Here is a 17,949-nt window from a genome sequence, read left to right as displayed (position 1 = left end):
AGGGGGCTGCGGGGCGGGAGCGCGAATCCACCAGCGCAGGCCCCGGAGCACAGGGCGCCGGGACACAGCCCAGGATCCGGCCTCCCCCGGGACAGGCAGAGGCCGGGAGGGCCCGAGACAGCGAAGACGCTCCTGCCCCGAGCTGAGCAGATCAGCGGCCCCGCCCCGGAGCCTCCAGGCCCTGCGGACGGAGAGCCGAGAGCCCCGAGCCCCGTAGTTCCTGCGGAGGCTGACTCCAGGCTTCCAGAGTTGCCATAGCAACTGCGGCTGTTCCTCCTGGGGCCTGACGGGGTAAACAACCCCCGCTGAGCCCTGCAGCAGGCAGGGGCAGAGCAGCTCCCCCAAGTGCTAACACCTGAAAACCAGCACAGCAGGCCCCTCCCCCAGAAGACCAGCTAGAGAGACCAGTGATACTCCCCCGTGTTCCAATACAACTTGTTTTTGGCCACTCTGCACTGAGCAAAATGACTAGAAGGAAAACCTCACTTCAAAAGAAAGAATCAGAAACAGCCCTCTCTCCCACAGAGTTACAAAATCTGGATTACACTTCAATGTCAGAAAGCCAATTCAGAAGCACCATTATACAGCTACTGGTGGCTCTAGAAAAAAGCATTAAGGCCTCACGAGACTTCATGACTGCAGAATTTAGATCCAATCAGGCAGAAATTAAAAATCAATTGAATGAGATGCAATCCAAACTAGAAGTCCTAACGACGAGGGTTAACGAGGTGGAAGAACGAGTGAGTGACATAGAAGACAAGTTAATGGCAAAGAGGGAAACTGAGGAAAAAAGAGACAATCAATTAAGGGACCATGAAGACAGATTACGGCAAATAAATGACACTCTAAGGAAGAAAAACCTACGTTTAATTGGGGTTCCCGAGGGCGCCGAAAGGGACAGAGGGCCAGAATATGTATTTGAACAAATCCTAGCTGAAAACTTTCCCAATCTGGGAAGGGAAACAGGCATTCAGATCCAGGAAATAGAGAGATCCCCCCCTAAAATCAATAAAAACCGTTCAACACCTCGACATCTAATAGTGAAGCTTGCAAATTCCAAAGATAAAGAGAAGATCCTTAAAGCAGCAAGAGACAAGAAGTCCCTGACTTTCATGGGGAGGAATATTAGGGTAACAGCAGACCTCTCCACAGAGACCTGGCAGGCCAGAAAGGGCTGGCAGGATATATTCAGGGTCCTAAATGAGAAGAACATGCAACCAAGAATACTTTATCCAGCAAGGCTCTCATTCAAAATGGAAGGAGAGATAAAGAGCTTCCAAGACAGGCAGGAACTGAAAGAATATGTGACCTCCAAACCAGCTCTGCAAGAAATTTTAAGGGGGACTCTTAAAACTCCCCTTTAAGAAGAAGTTCAAGTAACTCTGAACGTGAATGGGCTTAATGACCCCATCAAAAGGCTCAGAGTTTCAGACTGGATAAAAAAACAGGACCCATCTATTTGCTGTCTACAAGAGACTCATTTTAGACAGAAGGACACCTACAACCTGAAAATAAAAGGTTGGAGAACCATTTACCATTCAAATGGTTCTCAAAATATACCCTAAAAGCTACAGAACACTTCTGAAAGAAATTGAGGAAGACACAAAGAGATGGAAAAATATTCCATGCTCATGGATTGGCAGAATTAATATTGTGAAAATGTCAATGTTACCCAGGGCAATTTACACGTATAATGCAATCCCTATCAAAATTCCATGGACTTTCTTCAGAGACTTAGAACAAATTATTTTAAGATTTGTGTGGAATCAGAAAAGACCCCAAACAGCCAGGGGAATTTTAAAAAAAGAAAACCATATCTGGGGGCATCACAATGCCAGATTTCAGGTTGTACTACAAAGCTGTGTTCATCAAGACAGTGTGGTACTGGCACAAAAACAGACATATAGATCAATGGAACAGAACAGAGAACCCAGAAGTGGACCCTGAACTTTATGCTCAACTAATATACGATAAAGGAGGAAAGACGATCCACTAGAAGAAAGACAGTCTCTTCAATAAATGGTGCTGGGAAAATTGGACATCCACATGCAGAAGAATGAAACTGAACCACTCTCTTGCACCATACACAAAGATAAACTCAAAATAGATGAAAGATCTAAATGTGAGACAAGATTCCATCAAAATCCCAGAGAAGAACTCAGGCAACACCCTTTTTGAACTTGGCCACAGTAACCGGAGAAGGACAAACAGTGTATGTTCTCATTCATTTGGGGAATATGAATAATAGCGAAAGGGAATATAAGGGAAGGGAGAAGAAATGTGTGAGAAATATCAGAAAGGGAGACAGAACATAAAGACTTCTAACTCTGGGAAATGAACTAGGGGTGGTGGAGGGGGAGGAGGGTGGGGGGTGGGGGTGAATGGGTGACGGGCACTGAGGGGTACACTTGACGGGATGAGCACTGGGTGTTATTCTGTATGTTGGTAAATTGAACACCAATAAAATTAATTTATAAAAAAAAAATAATTATTCTAGAAGTAGCTAAGTTGGAGAATCCTACTGAAAAAAAGTCTTAAATTGCAATTTCTTTTTCTTTTAGGAAAATATTGACTCTGGAGAGATGGGAGAAAAATTGTCCCTTCGTAAACAGCGCTTCATGCAGTTTTCTTCACTAGAACATAAAGGAGAATATTATATGACACCACGAGACTTCCTCTTTTCAGTGATGTTTGAGCAAGTGGAACGTAAGTTGTTTTTTGGATTTTTTTTAAGCTTTTTTTTTTTAATCAAACTTTAAGGCTAAAAACCTTCTATTTTTCAGAATTGGTAACAGCTCTTTTTCATTTTAAGTATAATTCTTTGTACCATGCATTTGCTTATTATTTAGACTTTATATTCTTCATGAAAGAAGTGTAGTTGAACTTTTTATGTATTTAAGAAATAGTTATTTTGTTTTGTTCATGGGTTTTTCTAAAGAACCAAAAGAAAAACAAGTTTTTAATGTCACTAAATATGTTAACAGAATAATTAAATTATCTAGCATATTAGTTTTTGGTAGTATTGATGTTTTAAATTGGGCAAAGAATGAAACCAGATTAAAGCAATTGGGGAGAACCCCAAAAAATATAATAAGAAGCAAAATCCAGAAGCTATAATTATGTAATTTTATTTCATAAACCATCAACTTTTAGTTATTCCACATGATGTTAGAAATTCTTAATCACCTAACCTAATCCCTTTTACTTTGCAGAGAATAAATATGGCCCTGTCCTCTATGCCTTTATTATAAAGGTGTTCTCTGGAAGCTTCTTGACTTCCTGACACCTCTCAGGGGTGCTGGAAATACTACCCTGGAGGTAGCTATAGGTGGGACAGGTGATATGGGCTAGGCCAAAGTATGCAATAACAAGTATAAATTGAGTTGAAAAAGACTACAAAGACTTTGGGGAACCATTATCAATATAAAACATCAATACTACCAAAAACTAATATGCTAAATAAATTAATTATTCTGTTAACATATTTAGTGACAATGAATACAGGTCCCTTTTACTTTGCAGAGAATAAATATGGCCCTATCCCCTGTGCCTTTATTATAAAAGTGTTCTCTGAAAACTTCTTGACTTCCTGACACCTATCGGGGGTGCTGGAAGTACTACCCTATAGGTAGCTGTAGGTGGGACAGGTGATAGGGGCTAGGCCAAAGTAAGAAATAACAAGTATAAATTGAGTTGAAAAAGACTACAAAGACTTGGGGAACCATTATCAATATTGAGAGATGACTTGAATAAAAAACTTGTGAAGACCCAACCATGAGAGTCCCGTGTACTTTTGTGAATTTTACCTAGAGGAGTCCCACCAGGTTCTCACAGTGAGGATCTAAGGAAAATCTTCCCTCGGGAAGAGGAGAAAAGTAATCATTTTGAAAATACTTCCGGAGCATTCTGTTCTCCTTAGTGAAGGGCTACACAGACAGGGAACTTTTACCAAAGTTTAACCAACCTAGGGGAATGGAAATATCCAACTCTGGCCCCCTCTAGCTTTCCTGTTTCACTTATGGAGGAAAACAAAAAACAGAAAGCACTAGTGAATATCACAACTCAGGGACACTGGCTCGCTAACAGACCAAGACCTAATCATAAGGTTATAAAGCTCCTCGCCTCCCCGCACACGTCACCACACGTCACAAAGGGTCCTAAGGAGAATACCACAGAAGAACTGCACCCTCAGACCTTATATATGAAGGAGTCTCTAAGGAAATGAAAACAACAGAGAAAACAAAAACAAGGACAACAGAAGAAGTGTTTAAAAGCCTCTCACACATACAACTGTAGCAGAAATTAAATTCATCCTAGTTTTATCCATATAAAATAGAACCTCACACTTAAGATCTATCTCTAAGTAATATTTACCTAATAAATCCTGTCTGATTCTCAGGAAACTCAGTTGACATGTTAACAGGCAAAAGACAGTCTGAAGAGACAAAGCAAGCATTAGAACCAGATAAAAATATAGCAGAGATTTTGGAATTAGCAGACCAGAATTTAAAATAACCATGGTTAATATATAACTAAGTGCTCTAATAGAAAAAAGTACACAACATGTAATAACAGATAGGCAAGGTAAGCAGAGGTGGGGAAACCCTTAGAATCAAAAGGAAATGTAGAAATAAAAAACACTATAATAGAAATGAAGAATGCCTTTGATGGGCTCATCAGAATAATGCTCTGGGCCAAGGAAATAATCATTGAGCTTGAAGACATGTTAATTAAGACTCCCCAAACTGAAAAGAAGAAAGACTGGAAAAAAAAAAAAAACAACATCCAAAAAGTGTGGGACAATTCAAAAATTTTAACATGAATGTAATAGCAATACCAGAAGAGGAAAGAACAGGAGAAATATTCAGAGTAATTAATGCTGAGAAATTTCCAAAATTATTAGTAAACACTAAGCTACAAATTCAAGAAGTTCACAGAATCCTAAGCAGGATAATTTTTTTTTTAAAGCCTATACTTAGGCATATCATTCAAACTATGGAAAATCAAAGACAGAAAGAAAATCTTAATAGAAGTCAGGGAGAAAACCTTTACCTAAAGGGAAACAAGGTTAAGAATTATACTTCCGGGGATCCCTGGGTGGTGCAGCGGTTTAGCGCCTGCCTTTGGCCCAGGGCGCGATCCTGGAGACCCGGGATCGAATCCCACATCAGGCTCCTGGTGCATGGAGCCTGCTTCTCCCTCTGCCTGTGTCTCTGCCTCTCTCTCTCTCACTGTGTGCCTATCATAAATAAATAAAAAAATTAAAAAAAAAAAAAAAGAATTATACTTCCTTTCCAAAACCATGCAAGCAAGAAGAGAGTAGAGTAAAATAGAATTTTGGGATAGGGGGAGAAGCTAAGATGGCAGAGTAGTAGGGGGACCCTGGAACACAGCTAAACCAACATCAAGTTATTTTGAACAACTAGGAAATCAATCTGAGGATTAAGAAAACAATTTGCACAATTGGGGCAAGAACGTGACAGATATGAGGTTCAGAGACATGAATTGGGAGAGAGAAAAGTCATGGCACTACAGAACAGTGGAAACCCTTCTCACAGAGCAGAGTCAGGGATGGAGGGAGAGAGTGGTGTGGAGGGCGGGCCAACCGCCAGGCACAGATGGGTTGAAGGCAGGGTTCTGATAGCCTAGGACACAGAAGAGGAGATCATTCACTTTTCTGTGAGGGCCTTGGGACAGCGGCAGCCACAAGTTCCTTTCCTCAGGTTGAGAAGGCAGGTTGACCCCATCTGTCCCCACTGCACCCCCACTCCTAATAGCAGCACAATTAGACTTCAGACAGAAACACAACCCCTAGAGTCACTTAAACAAAACCCCACCCCCCTGCAGTGGCCAGGGAGGGGAGGTGGTGGAATCTTTACAAGGGCAGGTCTACTTGTGAGGCAGTGCAGCAGGCCTCTCCCTCAGAAGACCAACAGAGGCCCTCTGCTTGCATCAAGACTACTGATTGTAGACTGCTCCAAAGGATCTGTTTCAGTTCAGCTCCCCCTACTCCTTCCTCCCTTCCTCTCTCTCTCTCTCTTTCCTTATTCACATATTTTTTTTAATATATATTTTTCCCCTGGCATTAGCCTTATAGTTCTTTTGTTCATTTGTTGGCTTGTTTCTTTTTGTAGTTTTTTGGATCAGGCTTTTTTTTTCCCCTCTTGCCTTCTTTTTCTTTTCCTTTGGAATCAGGCATATACTTTCTTGTTTGTTTATTTGCTTGCTTGTTCCTTCTCTTTTCTTGGATTGGGCTTTTTTTTTTTTCTTTCTTATCAGGCCTATCCTAAACAAACCCAAGCACAATGGCTTAAAGGTCCAAACACTCAACACTACAAGCATGGAGGAACTCAGCAGAGGACCAGCCTGTGGGAAAGAGCAGCCAAAACACAACAGCAGAATGTACACAGCATACACCAGAAATACTTCCTGAAGCACCAGGCCCTGGACAGTGTACTCCATATCATAGGAGTCCCAGAAGAAAGGAGGGGAAAAGCAGGCAGAAGGTCTGTTTGAACAAATTATGGCTGAGAACCTACCTAACCTGGGGAAGGGAACAGGCATTCAAGTCCGAGGCACAGAGAACTCTTCTCAAAGTCAATAAAAACAGGTCAACACCAAGACATGTGATAGTGAAACTTGCAAAATACAGAGATAAAGAGAGAATTCTGAAATCAGCTAGGGACAAAGGTCCAAACTTACAAAGGTAGACACATAAGATTAGCAGCAAACCTGTCCACAGAGACCTGGAAGCCAGAGGGAGTGGCATGATATATTCAGTGTGCTGAATGGGAAAAATATGCAGCCAGGAATACTCTATCCAGCAAGGCTGTCATTCAGGATGAAAGGAGAGATAAAGAGTTTTCAAGGCAAGCAAAAACTAAAGGAGTCTGTGACACCGAACCAGCTCTACAAGAAATACTAAAGGGGACCCTTGAGCGGAAAAGAAAGACCAAAAGGAACAGAGACAGTCTACAGGAACACCGACTTTACAGGTAATATAATGGCACTCAATTTATATTCATCAGTAATCACTCTGAATTTAAATGAACTAAATGCTCCAATGAAAAGACGTAGAGTATCAGAATGAACAAAATTTTCAAAGAAAAATCCACCAGCCTAGAGTTCTGTATCCAGTGACGTTATCCTTCAAAAGTAAAGAAGTAAAGAATTTCTCAAACAAAAACTGAGGGAATTTGTCACCAGTGGACCTGCTCTAAAGAAATGTTATGTTCTTCTGAAAGAAGGAAAGTGATATAGATCAAAAACTCAGGTCTACATGAAGAAAATAAGAGAGTTAGAAATGGAATAGATGAAGATACAAGAAAATCATTTCTTTTTCTTAACAGATCTGACAGTTTATTCAAATAACAATAGCAGCAACATAGTGGATGATTGATTATAGCTTATAGATAAGTGAAATGAATGACAGCAGTGTTCGAAGGAATGGGATTAAGAAATTTAGGATACTCTGCTATAAGGCACCTGCACTACCATGAAGCAGTATAGTGTTACTTGAAAGTAGACTTAGTTTGGTTATAAATGTATATTGCAAACCTTGCGGAAACCACTAAAAAATATTTAAAGAAACATAATTGGCATGCTATGAGAGGAGAGAATCAAATTGTACTAAATGCTCAGTTAAAATCAGAGAAGGCAGAAAAAGACAAAAAAGGAAAGGTAACAAAAGCAAGAACAATAAATAGAAAACAGTTGCAAATATGGTAGATAGTAATCCCAACTATATCAAAAATCACTTTAGATATGAAAGATCTAAATACACCAATTAAAAGACAGGTAGTAAAAATTTTTCAAAGATAATTTTAAAAATCTGTTTCCTTGGGTTAGAGAAACATTTCTTAAATAAGACACAAAAAGTAGAGGCATCTGGGTGGCTCAGTCAGTTAAGCATCTACCTTTTGGCTCAGGTCGTGATCCCACATCTGGCTCTCTGCTCAGCAGGAGCAGGTCCACTGCTCGGGTGGACCCTCAGGTCCCTCTCCCTCTGTGCCACCCTCATGCACACATGTGTGCTCTCTCTCACTCTCAAATAAATATTTTAATAAATAAATAATTGTTTAGAAGACACAAATAGCATTAACATAAATGATTGACAAATTCAACTATATTAAAATTGGAACTTCTGTTTATCAGCTCTATTTGCCTTAGAGAAATTGAAAAGACAAGCCACAAACTGGTAACATTTATGTGTAATATATGTGACTGACAATTAATACTCAGAATATATACAGATCAATAAGAAAAAGACAATCCAATCAAAAAATGAAAGAAATAAATAGCATTCACAGAAGAGAAAACATACAAGAACAATAAACATACATTTACCTTTATTAGTGACAACAGTAAGATACAAATTTTTACAGTGTAGGTTGGCAGCAGTTAATTCTGTTAACAAAGGTAGTAGAGGATCTAGATCAATATAGACTTTTATACCCTAGTGGGTATAAGTACCAATTGAAACAGCTACTTTAGAAAACACTTTGGCACTGTCTTATAAAGTTAAACATTTGCATAACTTTTGATCTAGAAATCCCATTCCTCTGTGTATACGTACTGTACAACCCAATAGGAATACTTGCCCATGTACATACAGTGGGATATATGTATAAGAATATTTTATAGCAGCAGTATTAGAAAAAAAAAAGCAAGAAACAACCCAGACATCCCTCATTTGGAGAATGGATAAATTGTCCCATATTTGTACAATGGTATCTTATTTAGTACTAAAAGTGAACAAACTGAAAAGATCAACTCCTATCATATCAGCATGAGGAGCTCCATGGACCTGCATCCCACTGACACCGATTAAATATTTTAAAATATCATTTAAAATCTCAGGAAACATTCCTAAGGTCATACAGCAAATGAAGAACCATATATTCAAGAAAATCTGCTAAAATAGTATAAAAAGTGAGAATCTGTGCTGTTTGAACTAAGACTAATCCCTTCCTCATTCCAGGGGCGAAGCCAAAATTCCCTTCCAGACTAGTGCAGCCAAGAACACAGGGTTCTCTCTATCCCCAATTCCCAGTCAGAAGGTTACGTCCCAGGGGAGCAGGACACTAGCATTTCTCATCCTGCCTTCAGTTACTTGCAGAGGCTGATTTCTGTGCAAGTGCAATTGAAAGGTGGGAGCTCTCTTCTTGTCCCCCAAACCTCACTCATAGAATGGAGGCTCTGCATGGACTCCATGCCACTGAGAATATTGGAATCTTGATGTCTCTTCTCCCAGCTCGTAAGGCTTTGCTTCCACTCTGAGATCAGAGATTACTACCACCCACCTCTTAGAATAGTGGTGTCACTGAGAGCCCTACTCCCAGCTCCAGAGCCCTGGCTAAGAGATTTTGCCTGGGGAAAGAAAGAGGTGGCAAAAAAAGCTTCTGATATCTTTGCAAAGAAACTGACATTGTTTTAAACAGCATAGAGAAGATCAAGCCTAAGGGTGCTTTGAAAAACAAGTGGAGGTTGTGGTGAAAGGTAATTGGGAGATTATTGATAGGTTCAATGAAGATAGCAGGCTTTAACTGTAAGCTGTCTAGTTTGCGAAAGAATGAATGAAAGATAGCTGGAAAGAGCACTAGAGGGTTCATAACAAATATTAAACACTGATCATGGGAACTATTCCTTCAGGGATCCCAATTTTGATTTTATTATTGTCCAGAGCAGTGTCTATGTCCCAAGCATTCTTGGAAACAGTAAAGCAGTCAGCTGAGGATGGAGTTTAACATCTTGATATGGTCAAGAAAAGAGACCAGGAGAACTGCCAAAAGTATTACCATCCCAGTGATTGTGGGCATACCCAAAGCTGTGCCTCCCTGAGAAGCAGAGGCCTAACATACCTAGAAAACAAAAAGTAAAATGCTAGATACAAATTCAGCTATATCAGTACCACTGTCAAATGTGAATGTACGAGTCAGTACAATCAAAAGGCAAAGTTGTCAGACTACATTTATTTTTTTTAGGTTTTTATTTTAATTCCAGTTCGTTAACAGTGTTATATTAGTTTCAGATGTACAATATAATGATTACACAATTCTATACATTTCTCAGTGCTTATCACACAAGTGCCCTCCTTAATCCCTATCACCTATTTAACTCATCCCCTCACACCTCTCCCCTCTCATAACTATCAGTTTATTCTCTGAAATTAAGAATCTGTTTCTTGATTTGTCTCTCATTCTTTTTTTCCCCTTTGCTCATTTGTTTCTTAAATTCCACATATGAGTGAAATCAAATGGTATTTTGTTTTTCTTTGACTTATTTCATTTAGCGTTAAACTTCTAGCTCCATCCATATCATTACAAATGGCAATATTTTATTTTTTTTCTATGGCTGAATAATATTCTGTGTGTGTGTGTGTGTGTATGTGTACCATCTTCTTTATCCATTCAGCAGTTGACGGACACCTGGGCTTCTTCCATATCTTGGCTATTGTCAGTAATGCTGCTATAAACATAGGGGTGCATGTATCCCTTTGAATTAGTGTTTTTATATTCTTTGGGTAAATACTCAGTAGTGTAATTGATGGATCATATGGTAGTTCTATTTTTAACTTTTTGTAGAACCTCCATACTATTTTCCACAGTGGCTGCACTAGTTTGTGTTCCCACCAACAGTGCAAGAGGGTTCCTTTTTCTCAACATCCTCACCAATACTTGTTGTTTTTTGTGTTTGAGATTTTAGCCATTCTGACAGATTTTAGCCATTCTTATAGGTATGAGGTGATATCTCATTGTAGCTTTGATTTGCATTTCCCTCATGATAAGTGGTGATGAACATCTTTTCATGTGGTCACACTAGCTTTAAAAACAAGATCCAACTATTTGCTGTTTGCTGCTAACGGGAGATAGTTTAGATGCAAAAACAAACAAAAAAAGTGAAAGTAAAAAAATGGGAAAAGGTATACAAACAACTACCACAAGAAATCTGGAGTGGCCCCTCAGTATTTTATTCCTTTTGATACTATTGCAAATGGAATTTTCTTAATTTCCTTTTTGGATTATTCATTGCTAGTGTATAGAAATACAAGATTTTGGGATCCCTGAGTGGCGCAGCGGTTTGGCGCCTGCCTTTGGCCCAGGGCGCGATCCTGGAGACCCAGGATCAAGTCCCACGTCAGGCTCCCGGTGCATGGAGCCTGCTTCTCCCTCTGCCTGTGTCTCTGCCCCTCTCTCTCTCTGTGACTATCATGGATAAATAAATAAAATAAAAAAATTTAAAAAAAAAAAAGAAATACAAGATTTTTGTGTGTTGATTATTTTATCCTGTTACTTTGATGAATTCATTTATTCTAACGGTGTTTAGTGATTTAAGATTTTCTACATACAAGATCATGTCTTGTTAGAAATAATTATACTTCTCCTTTCTAAATGGATGCCCTTTATTCTTTTTTCTTGCCTAATTGCTCTGTTGAGAACTTATAGACACTTGTTGAACTGATTGGTGAAAACAGGTGGTCATCCTTTCCTTCTTCCTAATCTTACTCTTAAGACTTTACCATTGAGTATATAGTTCTCTCTCATTTTACAAATATGCCCTTTATAGAACATCCCTTCTTTTCCTAGTACATTAGGAAATTGAGTGTTTTTATAATGAAAAGATGTTGGATTTTGTCAGGTGCTTCTCAGACTCATTGAAATGATCATGTGGGGATTTTTCCTTTGATTCTATTAAGTGATGTAATACATGGATTGGTTTTCGTATCTTAAATATGAAGGAATCCCTTGCATTCCAGGAATAAATCTCCTTTGGCCATGGTATATAATCCTTTTAACATGCTATTGAATTCTGTTTGCTAGTATTTTGTTGAGAATTTTTACAAGGGTATTGCAAGGGGTATTGGCCTATGGTTTTCTTCTAATGTCTTTACTTTTGGCATCAGGGTAATAGTGGTCTCTTAGGGTGAGTTTAGACTTGTTTCCTTCTCTTCAATTTTTGGAAGAGTGTGAAGAGTATTGGTGTTAATTCTTAATTTAAAATGATAGAATTCACTAGTGAGGCCATCAGGTCCTGGGCTTTTATTTGTTGGACACTTCTTTATCACTGATTTAATCTCCATGTTTTAGTATATTCTTATTTTCTATTTTTTCTGGGTTCATTTTGCTCATTTATTTCATTATTTCTAGTTATTCACCCATTTCATCCAGGTTATCCAATTTTTTGGCATATTAATTATTCATAGTATTCTCTCAATTCTTTTTATTTCTGTAAAATCAGTAGTAATGTCCCCATTTTCATTTCTGATTTTAGTAATTTAACTTAAGCTTTTATTCTTTTATTATAATCAAACTAGGTAAAAATTTATATTTTGTTGAGCTCTTCAAAGAACTAATTTTTGGTTTTGTTGATTTTCTTTACTGTTATTCTGTTCTGTTTTGTTTATCGCCACTTAAATCTTTATTATTTTCTCCCTGTGCCAGCTTACAGTTTGGTTTGCACTTTTCTCTAGCTTCTTAATGTGTACAATTGATTTGAGATCTTCTTCTTTGTTAATGTACACATTTATAGCAGTAAATTTCCCTGTAGACAATGTTTTTTACTGTATCCAATAAGTTTTAATATGTTGTGATTTTATTCCCATTCTTCTGAAGGTATTTTGTAATTTCCCTTGTGATTGCTTCTTTGACCCATCGGTTATTTGAAGAGTGTGTTGTTTAATGTCCATAATATTTGTGAGTTTTTTAGTTTTCCTTCTGCTGCTTATTTCTAGTTTCATCCCACTGTTATTAGAAAAAAATATTTTATGTGATTTCAACTTTTAAATGTATAAAGACTTGATTTTTGGGATCCCTGGGTGGCGCAGCAGTTTGGCGCCTGCCTTTGGCCCAGGGCGCGATCCTGGAGACCCGGGATCGAATCCCACATCGGGCTCGTGGTGCATGGAGCCTGCTTCTCCCTCTGCCTGTGTCTCTGCCTCTCTCTCTCTCTCTCTCTCTCTCTCTTTCTGTGACTATCATAAATAAATAAAAATTTTAAAAAAATTTATTTTAAAAAAAAGACTTGATTTTTAAACTAGCGTATGGTCTATTCTGGAGTATTTCATGCGTATATGAAAAGTATGTATAAACTGATATTCTTAAGTGTTCTATATCTGTTAGGTCTAATTGGTATATAGTGTTTTTCTGGTTTTCTAGTTCCTTTATTACTCTTCTTGGTGGTGGCTCTGTTCATTGTTAAAAGTAGAATATTGAAGTTTCTTATTGTAGAACTGCCTTTTTCCCTTCAATTCTGTCGATTTAAGCAGGTTCTTAAAAAGTGTAGAAAGAGTAAGAGTGCATATTTTTCTTATTTATATTTGTTTATAAATAAAATACAGACTGCTGTAGTACAAATTCTAATAGTACACTCTTGGTTTTTGGCATTATTAGTTTTTATATTTTGTTTTTGTTCTTGCAATTTTCTAATTCCTCTGCAAAATATAATATTGGTCTAAAAAAGAAAATTTTAAATGCTTCTTAAATGTACATTTAAAAGGTAAATGAAGCAAGAAGAAGCAATTGATTTTTAAAATAAGACTGTTGACCAGAAACGAGAATGCAGTGTCATATGAGTCAGAAAATGTTTGGTCAGTAGTATGGATTTTCCAGAAAGGTCTGGTAGAATGATAACTGGAAACAGGTTATTGGATTTGGTCACTAGCATGAGTCATTAGGACCTTGGGTAGATCAGTTTCATGAGAGTGGTGGGCAGTAAAAGAGAGAATTAGAAGGAATGAAAAAAGCAAGTATAGATTGCTTTTTCTAAGAATTTTAATTCTAAAGGATACAGAACGAAGAAGATGATATTATAGGAGAAAACAAAGGATAATGGAAGAATTCTTTAGAAATATTTTGCAGCCAATAAACTCTTGGTTATCAGAAATGTCAATGCTGTCTATGTCTTATACTATAATTTGTGCTCATTTGTGCGCTTCAAATAGAAGTTGTAAAAATTGATCATCATCCTCAAAATATTAAAGTATACCTGTAAATAATATGTATTAGTGTTTGTTTTCTTTTCATCTGATTCAGTGTTTTCTCTTCACCTAATTCAGTGTGGTTCACTTCTTTGATTTTCATTAAACATTTGTATTTTCTTCTTCATTAAACTAATACTCTTGTGCTTAATATCATCAGAGAATTTCCTCCCTTTTTCAGTTGAATCTAGTTTTTGCTTTACCTTATTTTAGCCACAGACCAATACTATTCTTCTAATCAAATTTAAAGTTTATGTGGCTTTTTTTCTTTGTTTCATTGTTGTTTTTATGCAATCCTTGGTTTAACCAATTTGGGCTCTTATAACTTTTGCACTTTTATTGTTCATTGGAATGCAATTAAACTCTATCAGAAGGCATTTAGCTAAATCAAGAATTCAGTAATTTGCAGGCCAAATAATACATCCTTTATGCATATGATGTACTTCATCTTCATTTTTCATCATGGATAAGAATAATAATAATCTTGGTTGCATTCCTATGGATCATGGTGAACAGCAAAACAAGGAAAACTAGAGCCAACCCAATGACCCATGGTCTTCGTGTATAAATAGAAAGAAACAAAGCAGTCTGAGATTTATTAGATCCTAAACTCATTTTTGCCTGGTTTGTACCTTTCAGAACTTTTTGCAAATAACATACTTTGCTAATGTTCTTTCAAGTGGATGCTGGATGCTTCTTCATTTTTTCCTGGGTTTGGGGGAGATCAGTGTCATCCTTAATTCCCCATTGCGTACTCTAAATACTATAAAAAACATGCTCCTTTGAGAACTAGGTTATGTGATTGAAACATCATTTTCTCTTATTTAAGTTCTTTTACATTGAAATCTCTTTAGCCTTACAGTTCTTTGGTTCTCAATTCCAGTGACCTGTATTCTTATCATTCACATCCCATGTCCATTTCCTGGAATTGCTCCAATTTAGAAATTGCAAATTACAGAAGCCACTCTCTAGCAACAATGTATCAATTATCCTTCCATCTTATCCACTTCCTAATACCCAAAACACCTATTCTTGACCTCAGAAAAGCTTCTAATCTCAATTTTTCTATTATTCCCAAGCTATCAGCTCTTCTGGATTTTCTTCCTTTTCTGTAGCTACATGGTTTGTCATTTTGTCACTCACTAATAGTTGCTTTCAAATATCTTTATCCTTTTTAAAGGATAAACCTTGCCTGCCAAGAACTATTGGGAGAAAATCACATTATTGTGCAGTTTGGAGCCACTAAATTCATGTTCTTCAACTTCACTTAGATTCTCTAAAGCACTTACACATCCCTCATTAGCTTTCTCCTAGTGTGTGCTCCTCACCCTAAGACTAATTCCGCCACCATCTCCTCTAGTTTTGTCATTCTTTTTACCTCTACTGCCTCCTCCTCTGAAATTTACAGGTGGTCTTATGTCTTTACTATCTTGAAAAATTCCCTAACATGATCTTACTTCTCTCTGGCTGTTCTCTCCTCAGCCAGATTTCAGCCATCTATGCTCCTTCCTTTATAGCCCACTTACTCCCTCGTACACCACAACCTGGCTGCTTCTCTCACCTCTCTACTAAATATTATCTTTAAGGTTACCAGTGACCATATTGCCAAGACCAATGGCTGCTTTTTCTGCCTACTTCTTAATTGATCTTTTAACAGCATTTACTCTCTCCTTGAAACTTCATTCTTCCCAAGACACATTCCCTAGTTTGTTGGGTTTTTTTTTTTTTTTGCTAACAAATATGTTCATTACTTTTCAGTTGCTTTTATGATTCCTCGTCTTCCTGTCAACTCTTAAATGCCCATGTGCCCTTAAGCTCTACTCACTTTATAATCCCTGAATGATTTTATTATCACTTGTGACTGTTACTTTAGACATTTTTGTCTTTAGCCTAAAACTCTTAGCTGTCTATTAGAAACTTGTGTTACCCCACAGACATCGAAAACTCAACATGTCTGAAATGAATTCATCATCTTTCTTATTAAGTCTTTTCCTGTATCTTTGTGATGGCACAACTCTCATCACATCCCTAAGTCACTCCGTCTTTTGGGAGTTTTCATAAACCTCTCCATCTGCCTCATCATTTATATCCAGTTCATCACCAAGACCTGCTTGTTCTGCCTCCTTAATTTCTCTTTTATTTGTCTTTCTCTATTTTTATTTCTTTTGCTTTATTTTAGGCTCTCAGCACTTCTCTCTGGATTATTGCAACAACCCCCTTTCCTTCAGTCTAGACATCTTTTTCCCATACCAACAATTGTTCCTTTTACTCTCCTACTTAAAATTACTTAGCATTTCCTATAACTTTTAGCTTAACACTCGGAGCCCTTGTTGCACTGACTTTTACCTCCTCTGTATTATGCTCTTTGCTTCATTCATACAGAGCAACTTAAGAACCAACTCTTTTGTAATAAGGCTATGTATGTAACAAAGCAGTAATATATCCTTGCCATGAGAAGTACACTTCATTTGGAGAAATGTTATTAAAAATAGTCAAATTTATAAAACTAAAAGGCAGCCTATGAAAGGGGAGAAGATATTGCAAAGATATTATCAGATAAAGGGCTAGTATCCAAAATCTATAAAGAATTTATCAAACTTAACACCCCAAAAAACAAAAGATCCAGTTCAAGAAATGGGCAGAAGACATGAACAGACATTTCTTCAAAGACATTCAACTGGCCAACAGACAAATGAAAAAATGTTCAACATCACTCGGCATCATGCAAATACAAATCAAAACCACAATGAGATACCACCTCACACTGGTTAGAATGGCTAAAATTAACAACTCAGGGAAATAGATGTTGGCAAGGACACAGAGAAAGGAGAACCCTCTTACACTGCTAGTGGGAGTGCAACCTGGTGCAGCCACTCTGGAAAACAGTATGGACATTCTTTAAAAAGTTAAAAATAATGTTATGTTAAAGTATTTTATAAAGTATAAACTTATCTGTCCGCCACTATCACCTCCCTAACCTGAACACTTGTTATTCTCTTAGCTCACTCCATTCTAGCCACATGGGCACCTTGCTTTTCCTCAAACAATACACATGCTCCCACCCTACAGCCTTTGCACTGGATGTCCCCTTTGCCTGAAACACATTGTCCAGATATCTTTTGGCTAATCCTTCCATTTGCCCTAATTGCCTATTCAGGGAAGAAATGTTATCTCACACCACACACACACCTATCCATTCATTCTGCTGCCCTTTTAATCCCTTTTACCTTGTTCAGGTTTTTCTCCTAGCACTTATAACAATCTAATATATACTATATCTGATTTACTTAATTTTCTAAGTTTATTGTTTATTATCTGTGCTCCACCCCCAGAATGCTTGTTCCATGACAACAGGGATTTTTGTCTCTTGTGCTCAGTGTCATAGACCAAATGTTCAGAAAAGTACTTGACACACAGTGGGTATTCATTAACAAGTTTCTGCTAGAGTTCCAAGAAGAGTAAGCAGTTACACAAGTAAGGAGGTGAACTGAACCAAAAGTATAAATTTAAGACTTTTCAGCGAATTTGTGCTATTTAAAGTTAAGATACTTGATGAGATTGTAAAAGTGAGTTTAGATAGAAAAGATAAGCAGTAAAAATGAGCTCTGGGGTATTCTGGCATTTAGAGTTGGAGAGATGAGAAAGAAAGCAGTAAAAGAAACTGAGTAGGGGCAGTTAAAGAAGAAAACCAGTAAAGTAGAGTGTTGCAAAGTGCAGGAAAGTATTTCCAGGAGGAAGGAATAATCAACCATGAAAAATGTCAGTAACAAGTCAAGTAAGACAAGGATTAAAAATTGGCTATTGGAGGTGGTGTGGAGCAGATGGCAAAGTAGGAAGATACTGAGTTCACCTCTTCCCATAAACAGACCAAGCCTGCAACTACATGTAGAGCAACTCACTCTGAGAATAACCTGAAATTAGCACAATAGGTATTCCATAGCTACAGACACGAAGAAAAAGCCAAATCTAAATGA

General features: G+C 37.7%; 1 protein-coding gene across 1 annotated transcript in view; it reads left to right on the top strand.

The window, feature by feature from the left end:
• Positions 1 to 17,949, top strand: part of MICU2 (mitochondrial calcium uptake 2) — a 132,455-nt gene that overhangs the window by 34,095 nt on the left and 80,411 nt on the right. The window contains exon 2 of the mRNA XM_055317264.1: positions 2,562 to 2,706. Within this exon, the coding sequence (XP_055173239.1) occupies positions 2,562 to 2,706 (145 nt within the window). The remainder of the gene's footprint in view (positions 1 to 2,561; positions 2,707 to 17,949) is intronic.

This window comes from Nyctereutes procyonoides, unplaced genomic scaffold (assembly GCF_905146905.1).
Source record: "Nyctereutes procyonoides isolate TBG_1078 unplaced genomic scaffold, NYPRO_anot_genome, whole genome shotgun sequence".
Taxonomy (NCBI): Eukaryota; Metazoa; Chordata; class Mammalia; order Carnivora; family Canidae; genus Nyctereutes; species Nyctereutes procyonoides.
Note: the sequence above shows the minus strand (reverse complement) of the source record. Positions and strands in the feature narration are given on the sequence as shown.